Source organism: Suncus etruscus, chromosome 2 (assembly GCF_024139225.1).
Source record: "Suncus etruscus isolate mSunEtr1 chromosome 2, mSunEtr1.pri.cur, whole genome shotgun sequence".
In the NCBI taxonomy this organism is placed as follows: domain Eukaryota; kingdom Metazoa; phylum Chordata; class Mammalia; order Eulipotyphla; family Soricidae; genus Suncus; species Suncus etruscus.
This window is the reverse complement of record NC_064849.1, coordinates 105369997-105385433: the sequence shown is the minus strand read 5'-3', so window position 1 is coordinate 105385433 and position 15437 is coordinate 105369997. Positions and strand designations below refer to the sequence as shown.

At 37.7% G+C, this 15437-nt stretch overlaps 1 protein-coding gene across 1 annotated transcript in view; it reads right to left on the bottom strand.

Annotated features, from left to right (window-relative positions):
- GHR (growth hormone receptor) overlaps positions 1 to 15437 on the bottom strand; it is a 287963-nt gene that overhangs the window by 154080 nt on the left and 118446 nt on the right. Inside the window, exon 2 of the mRNA XM_049768241.1 lies at positions 13315 to 13395. Within this exon, the coding sequence (XP_049624198.1) occupies positions 13315 to 13384 (70 nt within the window). The 5' untranslated portion in view covers positions 13385 to 13395. The remainder of the gene's footprint in view (positions 1 to 13314; positions 13396 to 15437) is intronic.

Genomic DNA, 15437 nt, shown 5'->3' with positions numbered 1-15437 from the left:
GAGTATGCCCTCTTCACTGGGCCTCCCTCCCCTAATCACAATGGTCTTATATGGCAATTATTTGATTCAAATTCAGTTCTGATGGTTTCAATGCTCTGCAATCCATAATCTAGACTAATTCTTTTTACCAGGCAGAGCAGGAGGAAACAAGAAAGTGATGTGACTGCTACAGAGGTTTGCTGACAGGTCTGCTCCCTAAGCATCTCGGCAGGCACACTCTGTGCACCAACCAACCAAGCCTGCCTGACCAGCCTCTTCTCCAAGGGCTGTGTTCTTTGGCTCCCTATTCTTTCTATCAGGCTACAGTTCTGGCTGACTATTGTTGCGTCAGGAAATGATAACCAAGGCCAGGATTACAGTGTCAGGGACATCTTGCACAATCATATCAAACATGGATCAAACAACTCTTACCATTTAACTGCAGAAATCAACCATCAATCCTAGTATTTACTGAATGTCAACTGTGACCTCAGCAATGGTAATAATCTCCATGCTTGGCTTGGAATTCTTCTTTTCTTTCTTCAAGTATATTTGTTTTTGTAGGAGACACTATTGATGCTCAGAAGGTCATTGGTTCTATGCTCACAGGTTGGTTCTATGCTCACAGGTCATTCCTGAAAGCTCTTAGATAACTGCACTTAGTATGAGACTGAATCAGATTGGTTAAGGCCAGTGCCTTAACCCTTATAGCATAACTCTGGTCCTTTCTTCTAGCTTAAAGCACCAGCTAACACTCATTCATAGCAAAGTCTTCTCACTTTAGGTTTATAGCTATCAATTTTCAATCAACATGCTTGAAAAAATCATATTTCCTACAAAAGCTAATAGGAAAGAATATAATTTTAGATAAGCAACTTGTTAATGAAATTATTACAATTCTTTTTTAAAAATATATTTCTAGGGGCTGGTGTGGTGGCACTAGAGGTAAGCCTTGCCAGCGCTAGCCTAGGATGGACCTCGATTTGATCCCCCGGTGTCCCATATGGTCCCCCAAGCCAGGAGCGACTTCTGAGCACATAGCCAGGAGTAACCCCTAAGTGTAACCGGGTGTGGCCCCCAAACCATAATATATATGTATGTATGTATGTATATATATATATATATATATATATATATATATATATTTCTATAGTCCCTATAAGGCAGTGTTTAGCCTGTAACCAATTAAAAAAAAAACAATGATCCTGGTAGCATATAGGGGAATGGCTCCATTTTTGCACATTTTTGTTATATAATACATCAGTAAACCTGATGATATGGCCAGGGTATGCCCAGAATTTAATCTTATTCATTCTATTCCTCAATAAGAGCTTTCTAGGAAGTCATGGCCAGTGATAGTTATAAAGATTGAAAAAGTCAGTCAACCATGCTTTTGAAGCAAACATGCAAAGTAGGGTGCTGGCACAGCTCACAAGGGAAGTTGGGCACAATCATCCATCAGCTTGTAAACCTAACCAAAGCATTCTAAGTATGGCATCTCAGGTTCTTTGCTATATCTCAGGTTCAGTTGCTATAAACCTTTCTGTCCAAACTGTGTCCTGACATGAAGCAGGGTTCTTTGACAGTGTCTTTAATGCCGGGGTCCAGTTATCATCACATATTTTCATCACTAGTTAGTATTAAGGGAAGCAAGGGTTTTTAGGTTTTTAGCCTCTTATTCCAAGAAAGCAGCTGACTAAATGACTGGGTAGAGAAATAAGAAAGTTGTGTCCTAAATGCTAGTCAGCTGCAAAAAGGTCTTTTTCTGAGAAAATAATCTCTTATTGGGGGATAAACCTTGATTCCTCCAAATTCTGAAAGATAAACACCATTAAGTCAATCTCCACTACTGTAAATCTGTTAGTACTTAGACACTTAGACATAAAAAGTTAAATATCCTAAACATATTATTCTTGCTAGAAATGTACAAGGTTTAAATAGCTAGAACTAACAACTATCATGACAATGGTAGTGAGTGAGAGTAATAGAATGCCTGTCTAGAATACAGGCAGGAGTGTGTGGGAAGAGAGATATAAAGGGCTTGGTGGTGGGAAGATTGCACTGGTGAAGGGAGGTGTTCTTTTTTTTTTTTTTTTTTATAACTGAAACCCAACTACAAACATGTTTGTAATCATGATGCTTAAATAAATATATTATTTAAAAAGTTAGGGGCCAGAGAGATAGTGAAGTGGTAGGGTAGTAGATGCTGAAGGACGGTGGTTCGAATCCCGGCTTCCCATATGGTCCCCCGAGCCTGCCAGGAGCAATTTCTGAGCATAGAGCCAGGAGTAACCCCTGAGCATTGCCGGGTGTGACCCAAAAACCAAAATAAATAAATAAATAAATAAATAAATAAATAAATAAATAAATAAATAAATGAATGTAGCTAGAATACCTTATATACTTCTACAGATTTGAAGATACACAACATATGTTTGATTTTTAAACAAAATTTCAGAGACTAAGAATTTAAGAATTTTATCAATATAGCTTTGATTTTAATTTTGAGAGTTTTCTATTTCATGATGGGATTTGGGCAGAAAATTGTAAAGGCCTGAGATGCCAAGGCATACATAAACTTTTAAAGGAGCTCAGCCCACCAGATATATCCTCAGATTTTCCTGGTGGGAAGAACTGACACAGCCCTCATGGAGTTCCTCAAAAGGCCCGCTGTGGATGCCTTTTTCCCTGCATGGATGGTTGAGAAATTTCCAAAGAGATGCTTGGCATTACATTTTTGGTCATTATTTGGCTAGCTTTCCTTTGTAAATATCAGGCAAAATTGTGGTCTCTATCAAGTAATTTGGCTCAAAAATTCCAGCACAAAAGATTACTAAGAGAACCCCTTTTCTAGATATATTTAGCCCTAAAAGCAAAGACAATGTTTTTTCCTCTTTTTCAAATATGTCCTTGTAGCTGCAGTCTCTGGGTATCAAGGGCGAATGCAGATCCTGACAATTGACTCTCCTTTAGAAATAGGGAAACACTTTGTAGGGGATTTGGCTCCTTCCTTTACTTAACCTCTAAAACAATAGAGTCTAGCCCAGGAAAGATCAAATTCCTAGATATTTTCTACTCCCTCCTAATCCTAATTTTGCATTTAAAGTAAGCTTGTAAAGAGCTGCCTTGAGTTATAATCTTCTCTTTTGTAACTGAGAATCCTTATAGCTCACCCCTATAGCTTAAATGTGTTTACTGTTAAACTTTGCTTTATTCTTCTCTATACCTATGGCTTGTTTTACCCTTATAAAGCCCCTTGCCTAAAGATTAAATTTGTAGCACTCCTGCCAGAAGACGTGTTGACCCCACATACTCTGTGTGTGGTTTCATTATTTCATATTTCATATTTCGCCACCCGTGCAACCCACTCTCCCTAAAGTGGATTCAACGAAATCTCACTGATGGCTGTAGGACAGAAGCCGCCTACAGCACTAAGAGTTGAAATATAAGGGCTGGGAAAATTGATTCAGCTCTCCACATTGCTCTGAATAATGGTCTTTCATAATCTGAAGTTCAATGTCCAAAGAGGGCAAAGAAAACTCTGATTTGGGATCAGCAGTTTCATTATATCTTCCTGGGACTTCCAATATCTCACAAGATTTAATAAGATAGGTGGAGTACCAATAAAGGTTTTGATGCCTGGTGACAAGTTCATTTAGTACAAGATGTTGGCTAGTGGCTGGCGGTGCACGAGTTAAAAGTACAGACACCTGGAAAAAGAATGACAAGACTTAGGGCATTAGTATAGGAATGAATTTTGGCCCTGATAACATCTGACGTGCTTAGCAGGAGAAAGACATTATTTCCTTTGATGTGCTTAAAAAGCACAAAGATGCTTGGAGTCCAAAAGGCCCCTGGTTCTAGATTGCAGAGTTATATTTATATTTCCAGACCCTCTGCTAGAAGGTAATAGTAATTCAGCCTCTGTCCTAATTAGGACAAAAAATGGAAAAAAATTCAAGTAAGAGATTATGCGAAATTGTGCATCAGGGTTTAGAGCTAATTCATTCATTCAGTCACCAAATATATGAAGCACTATGGACTCTGTAAGAAAGTTACAGGATGGGAAACAAGATAAAAAAATGTCTTTTATGGAGGTTAGGGTCTAGTGAGTATTAAATTCAACACATTATACATTACAATGGCCATTTTGTCAATCATTTGAAAACAATACTTATATTTAAAACTGAACCCAGAGTCTGTCACACAATTTGAAACACAAATACCATTATAATGATTCAGAGGAGGAACACACAACAAATGTTACCGCCCTCCCCTCCTTTTCCCTTCCCCCAGTCCACCCTCTACTCTATGTCTGTGTCTTGGTGAGAGCTTCTATAACAACATCCTGAAACATTTCCTCTGTGGTTGGAACATGATCCTCCATGCTCTTAATACCTGCAAGCCTGCCGTGGAAATGTAATGCAGACACTATAATTCGTTAAGGTTGAGGCTTAAGGTCTGTATGCCGTTATATAAACAGAAAGAGGGATTCCTGCTAGATGCCTCTGCTGATACGTGGATTCATTTTGAGCATATCTGGAAACTGCAGACCAAAAATAACTGATTTCACAGCCGAGGCTAAAGAAGTACTCCAAATCCAGGGACCTCCTGGTCTGTGCAGGAAACTTTCAGACAGTACACCATAAAATAAGGTCTTGGTATAGTCAGTTGAATCAGAGTTCAAAGTGTGTTTATACTACCCATCATCACTCCCTTTATACTGCAAACTACAGATGATGAGGATGCTTCACTCTGGGTTTGAGGATCACATTGTTGACAGCATGACTTAATCGTTGTTTAAGTGTTGTTGGAAAAGCCCAAAGTGATGGCAGCCTGGGTAATCCTGAGGGCAGTGGTTGCTGCCTCAGACGAGTTTGGATCCACAGAACTATGGATAAGAAGGCAGTCTCAAGGACAGGACTTGGCATCAAAAGAAACTTATTTGTGGTATACAAAATAATTTTGTTAGAAAATGTCATGCAGTAAAGGGCGTATGTCTAGATCACCCTTGACCCCAGAGCCTAGGAGGAGAACAAAGAAGAAAAGAAATTAAGACAGGAAGGAAGAAGATAGAAAGGGAAGAATGAGGGAACAGGGTCTGGGCATCAGTTATATGGTGAATGTGGGAGATATAATAACTATATATCCAAAGCAGAGACTTAACAACACTGAAAATATGAGATCTAAGCCAAAACTACCAAACTTCAATGTGTCTGACAAGGTAGTAGACAGGAAATAGGGGAAGTAAGTTGGGGTGTGGGTTATGATGGAGTATGGGAGCACTGGTGATAGGTGTGGACAATAGTGGTGGAATTAGTGTTGAAATAGTAAATGCTGGGGCTGGAGCAGTAGCAAAGCTGGTAGGACGTTTGCCTTGCTCGCAGATGACCAGGGACGAACTCAAGTTTTAGTCCCCATCATCCCACATGGTCCCCCGAGCCTGCCAGGACCTATTTCTGAGTGCAGAGCCAGAGTAACCCCTGAGCACCACCGGATGTGGCCATTAAGCCTAAATAAATAAATGTCAAAACAAAAGAAATAGTAAATGCTCCCGAGTTAATTATCAATAGCATTCTCAAATACAGTTCTTTAATTAAATAAAACATTTTTTTTAAAGAGAAGACATTGTTGTTGGCCCTAAATAAGCCTACAATTCTTCATCAAACAAACATTAATGTTGGTGTTTTTTTTATGACTGAAACCCAGGTACAATCATGTTTGTAATCAAATTGTATAAATAAAGCATCAATAAAGGAAAAAACCTTAAACAAATGTTTCTCAAAGTGGATGATGCCACCTCCCCTGAAGTGTGCTGGAATGATGACAGGGGAAGAATATTAGCCTTAGATACACTTACCTGTGGGGTAGGTGGGAGGAACCAATTTCAACAATTGAAATTTTAGCAATTTCAGCAATTCAGACAGACTTGAAAATGGGGAGATGCTTTGAGTGCTATCTTTTTCAGAAAAGGAGAAATAAGCCAAATAAATTTGTAAAACTTTGGCTTAAATCAACCTGAAGTAAGTCAATGCTAGCTTTTTCTTTAATCATCTTTTCTAGGGGAAAAAGGACTAGTTAATTGAGGAACTCTGAACCCATCATTGCGGAAGATGTACTTAGGTAGAAGCTGGTTAGGTTGTTGAGCTCATCGTGGATTTCCACCCACAGTTCTATAAGTATTAGGCTCAAGCCAGAGGTACCAAGTATGCCCATGAGCTGGAGCTCTGGTTAGCACCAGACATCAAATGCATTATTAACCTCATTCCTGATTATCCCGTAAAAGAAAATCCAATTTAGATGTGGGGTCTAGTCACAAATGTTAGTGATCATGTGAAAAGGGAGCAAAATATTTTGAGTCCACCATGGCTCTCAATGAGGAGTAGTCTGGCCTATATGGCAAGGCCACACTGCAAAGGTGAGCAGATAGGCATATAACTTGGGGTAGGCATAGGAAGAAGTTCAGGGAAATGCTTTAAAAGTTGTCTTAGAACTTTTGCTGTCATCAACTTCGGCATGCTTCCTCCCCCAGAGTTATTTCATGCAAGAACTACTTCCCTGATATAAGCTGAACTGTGGGCCAGGACTTCACTATATAGGACCCTGAGATTTCTGCTTTCCTCATGAAAGTTTCTGCTTTTGCTAAAACTGCTTAAAACTGCTCTTTAGTTTCCGTATACCCCCTTTGTTAGCTTGTTAGCTTGTGGCCTTCAGATAAGAGTTGGAGGCAAGGGGAGACTTATTGGGGGGGACCAGATGGCCAGGATGTTCTGTGTGGGTGTAAGGATGGGAGATAGAAAAAGGGGACACTTACATTGATATCTGTTACTATGGAAGCAGGTTGTATGAACTGTAACATTAAGTGTAACACAATGGAATGTAAAATGTATTCTTTAAAATGTAGCAGGTGCCAATAGGAAAGTAACTGAATGGGTCTAAATTGATGTTGTACATCTATATAACCTGACTGGAAAAGTGACTCAGGGTCCTTGACTGGAAGCCTGTTCCCAGGTGGAAGTCTTGGACCCTTAGCTAGCTAAGCAAATAAAAACCCCACTTTATGACTTGCATTGCCAAGTGGTCTCTTTGTCTTATCACTGGGATGATAATTTGAACCCAACAGTTATATTAAGAGTAAGTCATTACTGATGTTGATCACATTAGCTAAAATGTGGAAACTTAGAACTGGATGGAGTAAGAAAGCTCTTGAAGATCTTGAAGTCCAAATTCTGCACATAATTGGATTCCAAGTACTAGTGAATCCATCTCGTCAATATCTATCAGTGATCCATCTATCTTTTTTAACTGTTAGTGTCATATTACATCATTACTTTCCAGATCTATTATAATCATAGTCTCATAGTCTGCTATATTTACCTCTCTCAAGTTTATTTTTATCCCATTACGAGTTTATTTGAAAAGTGAAAATATAAACATTATTACCCTTCTTAAAACTCTTGGTAAACTAAGGGCACCATGATTAAATTGTTTGCTTGTCTCTCTACTTCAAGGATATAGGCTCCTTAAAGTTAGAGGAATATATTTAAAATCCCTGAATCCATAAAGACACTTATGGAGGAAAATTTTATATTATTATCTACAAAGGTTTAAGAGCATATCACCCATATGATATGGGTGATAGACAAGCAGATAGATAAGGCAAGGAGCTCAGTATCCTGGTATGCTATGACCTTGAACTCTAGTGTCAAGGCATTGTGATTCCAGGAGCATCAGCTGATATAGGACTGTTAATATACATGGCCTCAGACCATGACAAAGATTTCTTTTTGCCTCTTGGTGACAGTGAAGAGAGAAACAAACTGAAGCTGTATATCACGCTTCCTCACTTTGCATATAAATGGAAAGCCTTGATAGTTACTTCTTGAAAATACTTGACAAACATACTATAACTTACTGTTCAAAAACTACAATTTTCAACATCTAAGTGTGCTATGAAGCTTCAACTATAGGTGATTAGGTTTTATTTTATTTTATTTTTGTTTTTTGGGCCACACCCGGTGTGGTTCAGGGGTTACTCTTAGCTATGAGCTCAGAAATTGCTCCTGGCTTGAGGAGCCATATGGGATGCCGGGGGATGGAACTGTAGTCCATACTAGATTAGCGCAGGCAAGGCAGACACTTTACTTCTTGCACCACCGCTTCGGCCCCTGGGGTTTATATTTAAAAAATAAAGTGCTTCTTTTATTTATTGAGCCTTTATCTTTTATCAATGTGAATAGAAATAGGTATCTTTTCTTTCACTAGTGTATCAGTTTGCATATGTACGTTGATGAAAAATGTTAAAGATATACAAATAATGTTATTCTTGGGACTCTAATTTATTGGGTCATGACATCTTAAAGTATATTATCCTTTTATTTAAATTTTTTCTTTGATTTCTGGGTTACACCAATGGTGCTCAGGGCTTATCCCTAGGTCTGTTCTCAGAGTTCACTCCTGGCAGTGCTCAGGGAACCATATGAATTGCCAGCAATTGAACCTGAGATATTTGCATGCAAAGCAAGCATCTCACCCACTGTACTAATTCTAGCTCAAAAGATTCTTTTCTTGAACTAATATAGAATGTTGTAACATCTTTTAAGCTTTATAATGATAAAATACTAATTATGCATTTTGCATGGTAAACCATGCCTAATATATATATTTATCTTTAACATCTGTAATGATATATGTTCATACTACATGTTATATTTCCTACACATAACATTACAAAGTTTCATCATGAGTCGAATCTTTTGCCTGGTCTCTTATTTTGAGAAAATATGGTAACTATGACTATATAGCTATATATACATACATACACAGTTGTAAAAAATTACTTTATTTAAACATTAGTTTAAATAAAGGTTAAAAGGTTATTAATAATACAGTTGGGATTTTTTACATTTACAAAGTTGTGGTTGATTGATATTCTGTCATACAATGCACAATACTCTTTACCAGAGCACAATTCCCACCACTAATGTCCCCAGTTTCTCTCTCTCCCCACCCCCACTCTCTCTCCTGTTGCTTCTGAGGCAGACATTTTTCTTCTCTCTCTCTCTCTCTCTCTCTCTCTCTCTCTCTCTCTCTCTCTCTCTCTCTCTCTCTCTCCTCTTCCTTTTTCCTCCTTTTATACACTGTGGTTTGCAATATTTTTAGCCAAGAGGTGCCATGCATATCATCTTTCAGCACCCAATTCTTGTCCAGAATGATCATTCCCAAACATCCTTTTCATAGTGTTCCCTTCTCTGCCTTAATTGCACTTCCCAGCTATATGTAGCAATATTCCTACCATAGACTGGTCTTCTTGGCCCACGTCTCTATTGTTTTTGGATATTATTACCATACTTTCTTTTCTCTCTCTTCTCTTTCTCTATGAATAGTATCCACTCTTCAGTGACCAGCAAGGATTGAATTTTCCATGAAGAATTTTTTTCCACCTCTAGGCCTTATATATTATGGCTCAAATCTTCAGACCTGCACTTCTAAAGGGAATAATAATAAATATAGTGCTGCACTATATTTATGTCCAGTGCTCACATTTGGAAAATTACTGCTATGCCTTCCACAAACTAAGTGTTGAAAAATATCTGTTGAGGATATTGGAATGACACATTTCATTTAATAGTGCCCTGTATATGGTATATAAGCAATAGCTAAAGTGTCCTCCATATACACCTCATATCTATCTCTATATAAATCTGTTTATGTCTGTTCTTTTATTATACAATCTGATCTTGTTGAAATGATGCTGCCCGCCTTCATAATGTACCATAATTCACTAAAACTGTTGGTGACTTTTGTCTATTAACTTTTTCTTATGAGTGAAGTTCAGGTCAGAGGATACTATTTTTCAGAGTCAGAGGATACTATTTCATGCTATAATTGGGCATATTCCCAATCTCTTAATTTATGGTAAATTTCCTGAATGCTGAATCATCGTATCCTGAGAGCCCAAATTCGATCTTCAAAAACAGAGAACTCTAAAGAAATAGATGTATGTTGGATTGATTGCATTATTTATTTTAATCTACCTTGGATAATTTGTCAGAGCTTCTGTCTTGTACTAATCACAGAATCTACACCTTACAACTAAATTAATTCTCATTAGTTTCAAGAAGCTCCTCACACCTCTCATTACTTTCTAGATGGCTCTCACATCCTAAGAGACTACAATTTAGGGCAGGGGCTTGCCAGCTTAGGTGGCTGAGATCAGATAGAGTAATCAGCTATGACCCAATTGGAACAGTAGAGATTAGTGATTTAATTTATAATAGGCACTGCTTGGAAGAATATTTATATCCATCAAATCTTCATGCATACATTTAATCAAAATCATCATCCCAGGAGCAATATGTTTGAATACTCAGCTGATAATTCAACAGTACTCAAAAAATGAGACATGGTTGGTCATTCAAGCTTTTGGAATATTAAATCCCAGGAGCAATATGTTTGAATACTCAGCTGATAATTCAACAGTACTCAAAAAATGAGACATGGTTGGTCATTCAAGCTTTTGGAATATGAAATTTTCTCTAAGAGCCAGTAATGTGGTTCAGCAGGGAAAAGTAGACTAATACTAACGGTGAGACTAAGAGAGGGCCTCTATTACCACATAGCTAACACAATGGCAGCATTGTCAGGGCTTAGTTCTCATTAAATTTCTCATAAAGCAATTACATTTAATAAAAATCCTCTAGGGCTAGTATATTTCTAATTTCTCATTTGCCCAGGCAAGAAAAATCCAACTTAAGGTTTCAGTTGACAGCCCTCTCCAGACATACAGATCTGTCATCTTCTACCAGCTTTTGATGAAACCACCCATTCCCTTACTCAGCAGTGCCACATCTCTTTCACTGATTAAAATGATTTCCACTGAATCTCTGTTCAGCAACAGCAGTTTCAGCTGCAATAAGAAACAAATATATCTATACACACAGGCATTCTTCTACATATTCCTGTTCCAACATGCTCATCTATACCTTCTTATGTAAACATCATAACCCATCCTTGACAGTTCCCAGATGATCTGAAAGTAGAATTCTGGAGGAGTTCTTATGTATTCAAAAGGAATTCTGGTTAACCCATTATGGAAAAAAGGAGGAAGCAAAAAACATTTTTTACTTTGATAAACTGCTTACCAATACTTGTAAGTACTAGGAAATTGCAGGATTTTTTTCACTTTATGTTCTACTTCTCACAAACAAAGCAAATAATAATAAAAAAAATCGACCATAATTAAAAACTCAATAAACACAAAACCAACTAATAGTGTTATTTCACTATTTTCATTATTGTTAAAATGTCAAAGCAGATAAAATAGTTGGCTTTTTGCAGATTCTCTAGGTCTGGAATGTAACTTAAACCATAATTTTTCAGCTGAGGAAACATTTTACCTTTTCTTTAAAGATAATTTTTGTCATACGTTTAACTTCTCAGGTTTTAAAAATTCCTCAAGTCTTGTCTTAGTGGAGTGAAAGTCACTTTAATGAAGAAAGTAGAGATTAAACCACCATTACTTTTGGAACAGCAAAGTATCTCAGCTGTAATTCTTTGGCTCAGAACCAGGGTCTAAAACCAGCCCTGGGAAAAGTTGCTGAAATGGAGCCTACAATTCTCTCCATTTTTGACTTGCATAATGTTGACATTATAACACCAGAGAGAACCAAATATATTTAAAACAATTATGACTTATTTTCTATAAATATTTTTAAATAGCTTTAAGAGATAAAATAGCATTTTTACCCTTCTTGTTTTCTTAGTTGCTCTGGTTGCCCTCAGCAGCTTACTACTATAGATTTATTTTCAGCTCAAAGGTCAGAGAGGAGGATATCGTAAGGCATTGAATGGTGTTTTTCAACATGAGCTGGTGAGGAGGGGAACTGAATATTCTTAAAGCAACAAATGAATGTTATCACAACACAGAAGACAAATGTATTATTATTTATTCTTCTGTTGAAGCCCAGAAAAGGAAGGGTATAGGGGAATAGAGAACCCAGCTCTCAAAACAAATTTTTAGTTTCCCACACCTTTCTAAACACAATTTATTTCTGGACAGAGAAATTCTTATCATCCAGTTTCACTATCTTTCTTTTTTTTTTACATCAAAATAACTGTCTATTTACTTATTTTTTTAAAAAATTAATATCTTTAAGCACCATGATTACAAACATGTTTGTAGCTGAGTTTCATCATAAAAAGACCCCCCTTTATCAGTGCAACATTTCCACCACCAATGTCCCCTGTTTCTCCTACCCCTCCCCTGTATTTGAGACAGGAATTCTATTTTCTGATGCAGTTATTATGCTAGATAAGCTGCAATATACTGATACTTCTCCATTAGAAAGAGGGTCTAGGGGCCGGGTAGGTGGCGCTGGAGGTAAGGTGTCTGCCTTGCAAGCGCTAGCCAAGGAAGGACCTCGGTTCGATCCCCCGGCGTCCCATATGGTCCACCCAAGCCAGGGGCGATTTCTGAGCACATAGCCAGGAGTAACCCCTGAGCGTCAAACGGGTGTGGCCCAAAAACCAAAAAAAAAAAAAAAAAAAAAAAAAAAAAAAAAAAAAGAAAGAGGGTCTAAAAAGGGAAAAAGAATTTTAAAAAAAGGAAACTTATGTTTTCTGATTGCATTATTCAATTCTTTCAGGTGTATTCTTAACTTTTAGTCAAATGACAATTACCTTAAGAATAGAGACAAAATTCATTTGAAATCTGCAATTTCTGTTCTCAGAGACTGTGATTAAGAGGCATTAATTTGAGCCCTGAAAATAGGCTATGGGAATTCTTAGTCACAGATGAGCAGAGTGATCAGGAGGTAATGAACCCCAAGTGCCACTTTAATATCTCTTCTGGAGCTCAAGAACCAACAGACCTGGTTTGTCTTCAAGATAAATACCCCTCAGCATGACTTGTGACATTTATTACTTTTTTATGGGAAAACATCAGATGCTAATGCCAACTACCCTTTCTCTCTATCTCAGCTAGACAAGTTCTCATCATTTATGATTTTACAGCTAAGACACATTTCCTAGTTGGCACTATTTAAAATACATATCTTTTTTTTAATTTTTGGGCCACACCCAGTGACACTCAGGGGTTACTCCTGGCTATGCACTCAGAAATCGCTCCTGGCTTGGAGGACCATATGATACGCTGGTGGATCGAACTGCTGTCCATCCTAGTTTAGCACATGCAATGCAGATGCCCTACCACTTGCACCAGTGCTCCAGCCCCAAAATGTGTATCTTTTAATGACATATTCTAAAGAGTTTATATTGAACAAATAAAGGTCAGTGTGGGTTCAAAGTTCGGGAAGTGGATAGGAAAACATTTACCTTCACTCCCAGAAAAAGCATCACTTGAGCTTGCCACTGCCAAGGTCACCAAGAGCTGCCAGAAATCCATACCTGTAGGACCTGCAATTACACAGAAAGTTAGATAGAGACAAACAATAAAAGCAGAACATTATCATCAGAAATTCTGAATGAGCTGAAATGCATATCAGTTCTAGAAGAAATCTAGTAATCTTTCATTGTTACCCAGTCTCTGCTGATTGAGACATATTTAAAGAGAGCAAATAGCAAAATGTAATAGATTCTGTTTACTGTGGGTGCTTGCCTCAAGAAATAACATGGACACTTGAGATCTCCACATCTAGCCAAGAGTCATAAAACTACCTCAAAATGCAAGACCTCTCATGTATCCTCTCAAGTCTCAAACACTTCTTCCACAACAGAAGCACGATGGCTTTTTTAAAAAAAAAATAATTTTTATTTTGACCAAACTGGATTACAAATCTTTCACAGTAATATTTTAGGTACATAGTGACATTGAGTCAGGGGCATTCCCACTACCAATGTTGTCTTTCCTCCATTCCTGTTCCCAGCATGCATCTTATATCCTCTCTCCTTTGCCCCCTGAGCTGCTAGTATAGGTGGTCCGCTCTGTGTCTAGTTGTTGTAGATTGTTGATCATAAGCTAGAAAAATCTTATCATCAGTTTCATTCAATATGGAGCCTTGAACTGAGTTGAATAGGACAAAAAAGGAGAATTAGCTACTGGAATAGTGAAGGTCAATGGTTTTCTTGGTGAGCAGCAGAGCTCAATTACCACTTAAGATTCTGAACAAATGAATCATCCAATGGAGATTTAACCAGAAGCTGATAAAGATTATGAAAGAAGAAAACAAATTTCCCTTCTTAAATGACCTCTCTAGTACCAGGTGTTATGGGATGTCCGAATAAGATGAATGAAGTAGTTTTTGAAGTGTTGAGAAATGTGAACACCTCAGACACAAAAAGATAATACTGGTGGCCTTTGCTAGCTATGTGGAACCTTGGAACAGATTACCATACCCTTGGATACCATTTTTACAGGAGAAAATAAGTTCCTGGAAATAAATAAACCAGGTCTGCATGTTCAGTATTTCTAAGGAGACAAGTTCAGGCTTATTAAAAAGAACTTAAACCATCCTTGGAAAAGTTCCAACTTGTCTCTGACAACTTTAAAGTTCAGCTGTTATATTTCCATAAAATTACACAATTTACAAGTCATTCAGGCTTAGCTATCAGCATACTGGGAGCTCCATGGGTGCTTCACTGGCCTCATTTTCATTACAGTACATACTTGACAAAATGGAGCAGTCTTTCTTTTTTTTTTCTTTTTTTAATTTTTTATTTAAAGACCTTAATTACATACATGATTGTGTTTGGGTTTCAGTCATGTAAAGAACACCACCCATCACCAGTGCAACATTCCCATCACCAATGTCCCAAGTCTCCCTCCTCCCCGCCCGACCCCCGCCTGTACTCTAAACAGGCTCTCCATTTCCCTCATACATTCTCATTATTAGGACAGTTCAAAACGCAGTTATTTCTCTAACTAAACTCATCACTCTTTGTGGTGAGCTTCCTGAGGTGAGCTGGAACTTCCAGCTCTTTTCTCTTTTGTGTCTGAAAATTAGTATTGCAAGAATGTCTTTCATTTTTCTTAAAACCCATAGATGAGTGAGACCATTCTGCGTTTTTCTCTCTCTCTCTGACTTATTTCACTCAGCATAATAGATTCCGTGTACATCCATGTATAGGAAAATTTCATGACTTCATCTCTCCTGACAGCTGCATAATATTCCATTGTGTTTCTTGCTGTCCCCAACCAAGCCAAAATGATTAATAGGAATGCTTCTTTTGTGGATAATGGAATGGTATGGTCCCTCCATAGTGACTGAGTAATTCTAAAGAATTATAAGATGACTGCTTGTCTATCCCTTCATTTTCAGACTTTCTGGAAGGCCCCTAATTTTTTCCTATATGTTTTTATGGTCTGAAAAATGTAATAAAATTCCACTTTACATAGACTCTCCGTATCTTCCCATGTCTAAGTAGCCATGCATATGCCAGCATGCATCACAACTTCCCTTACACACTGCCTCATGGCATTACTAATTTTGTCATCTGTG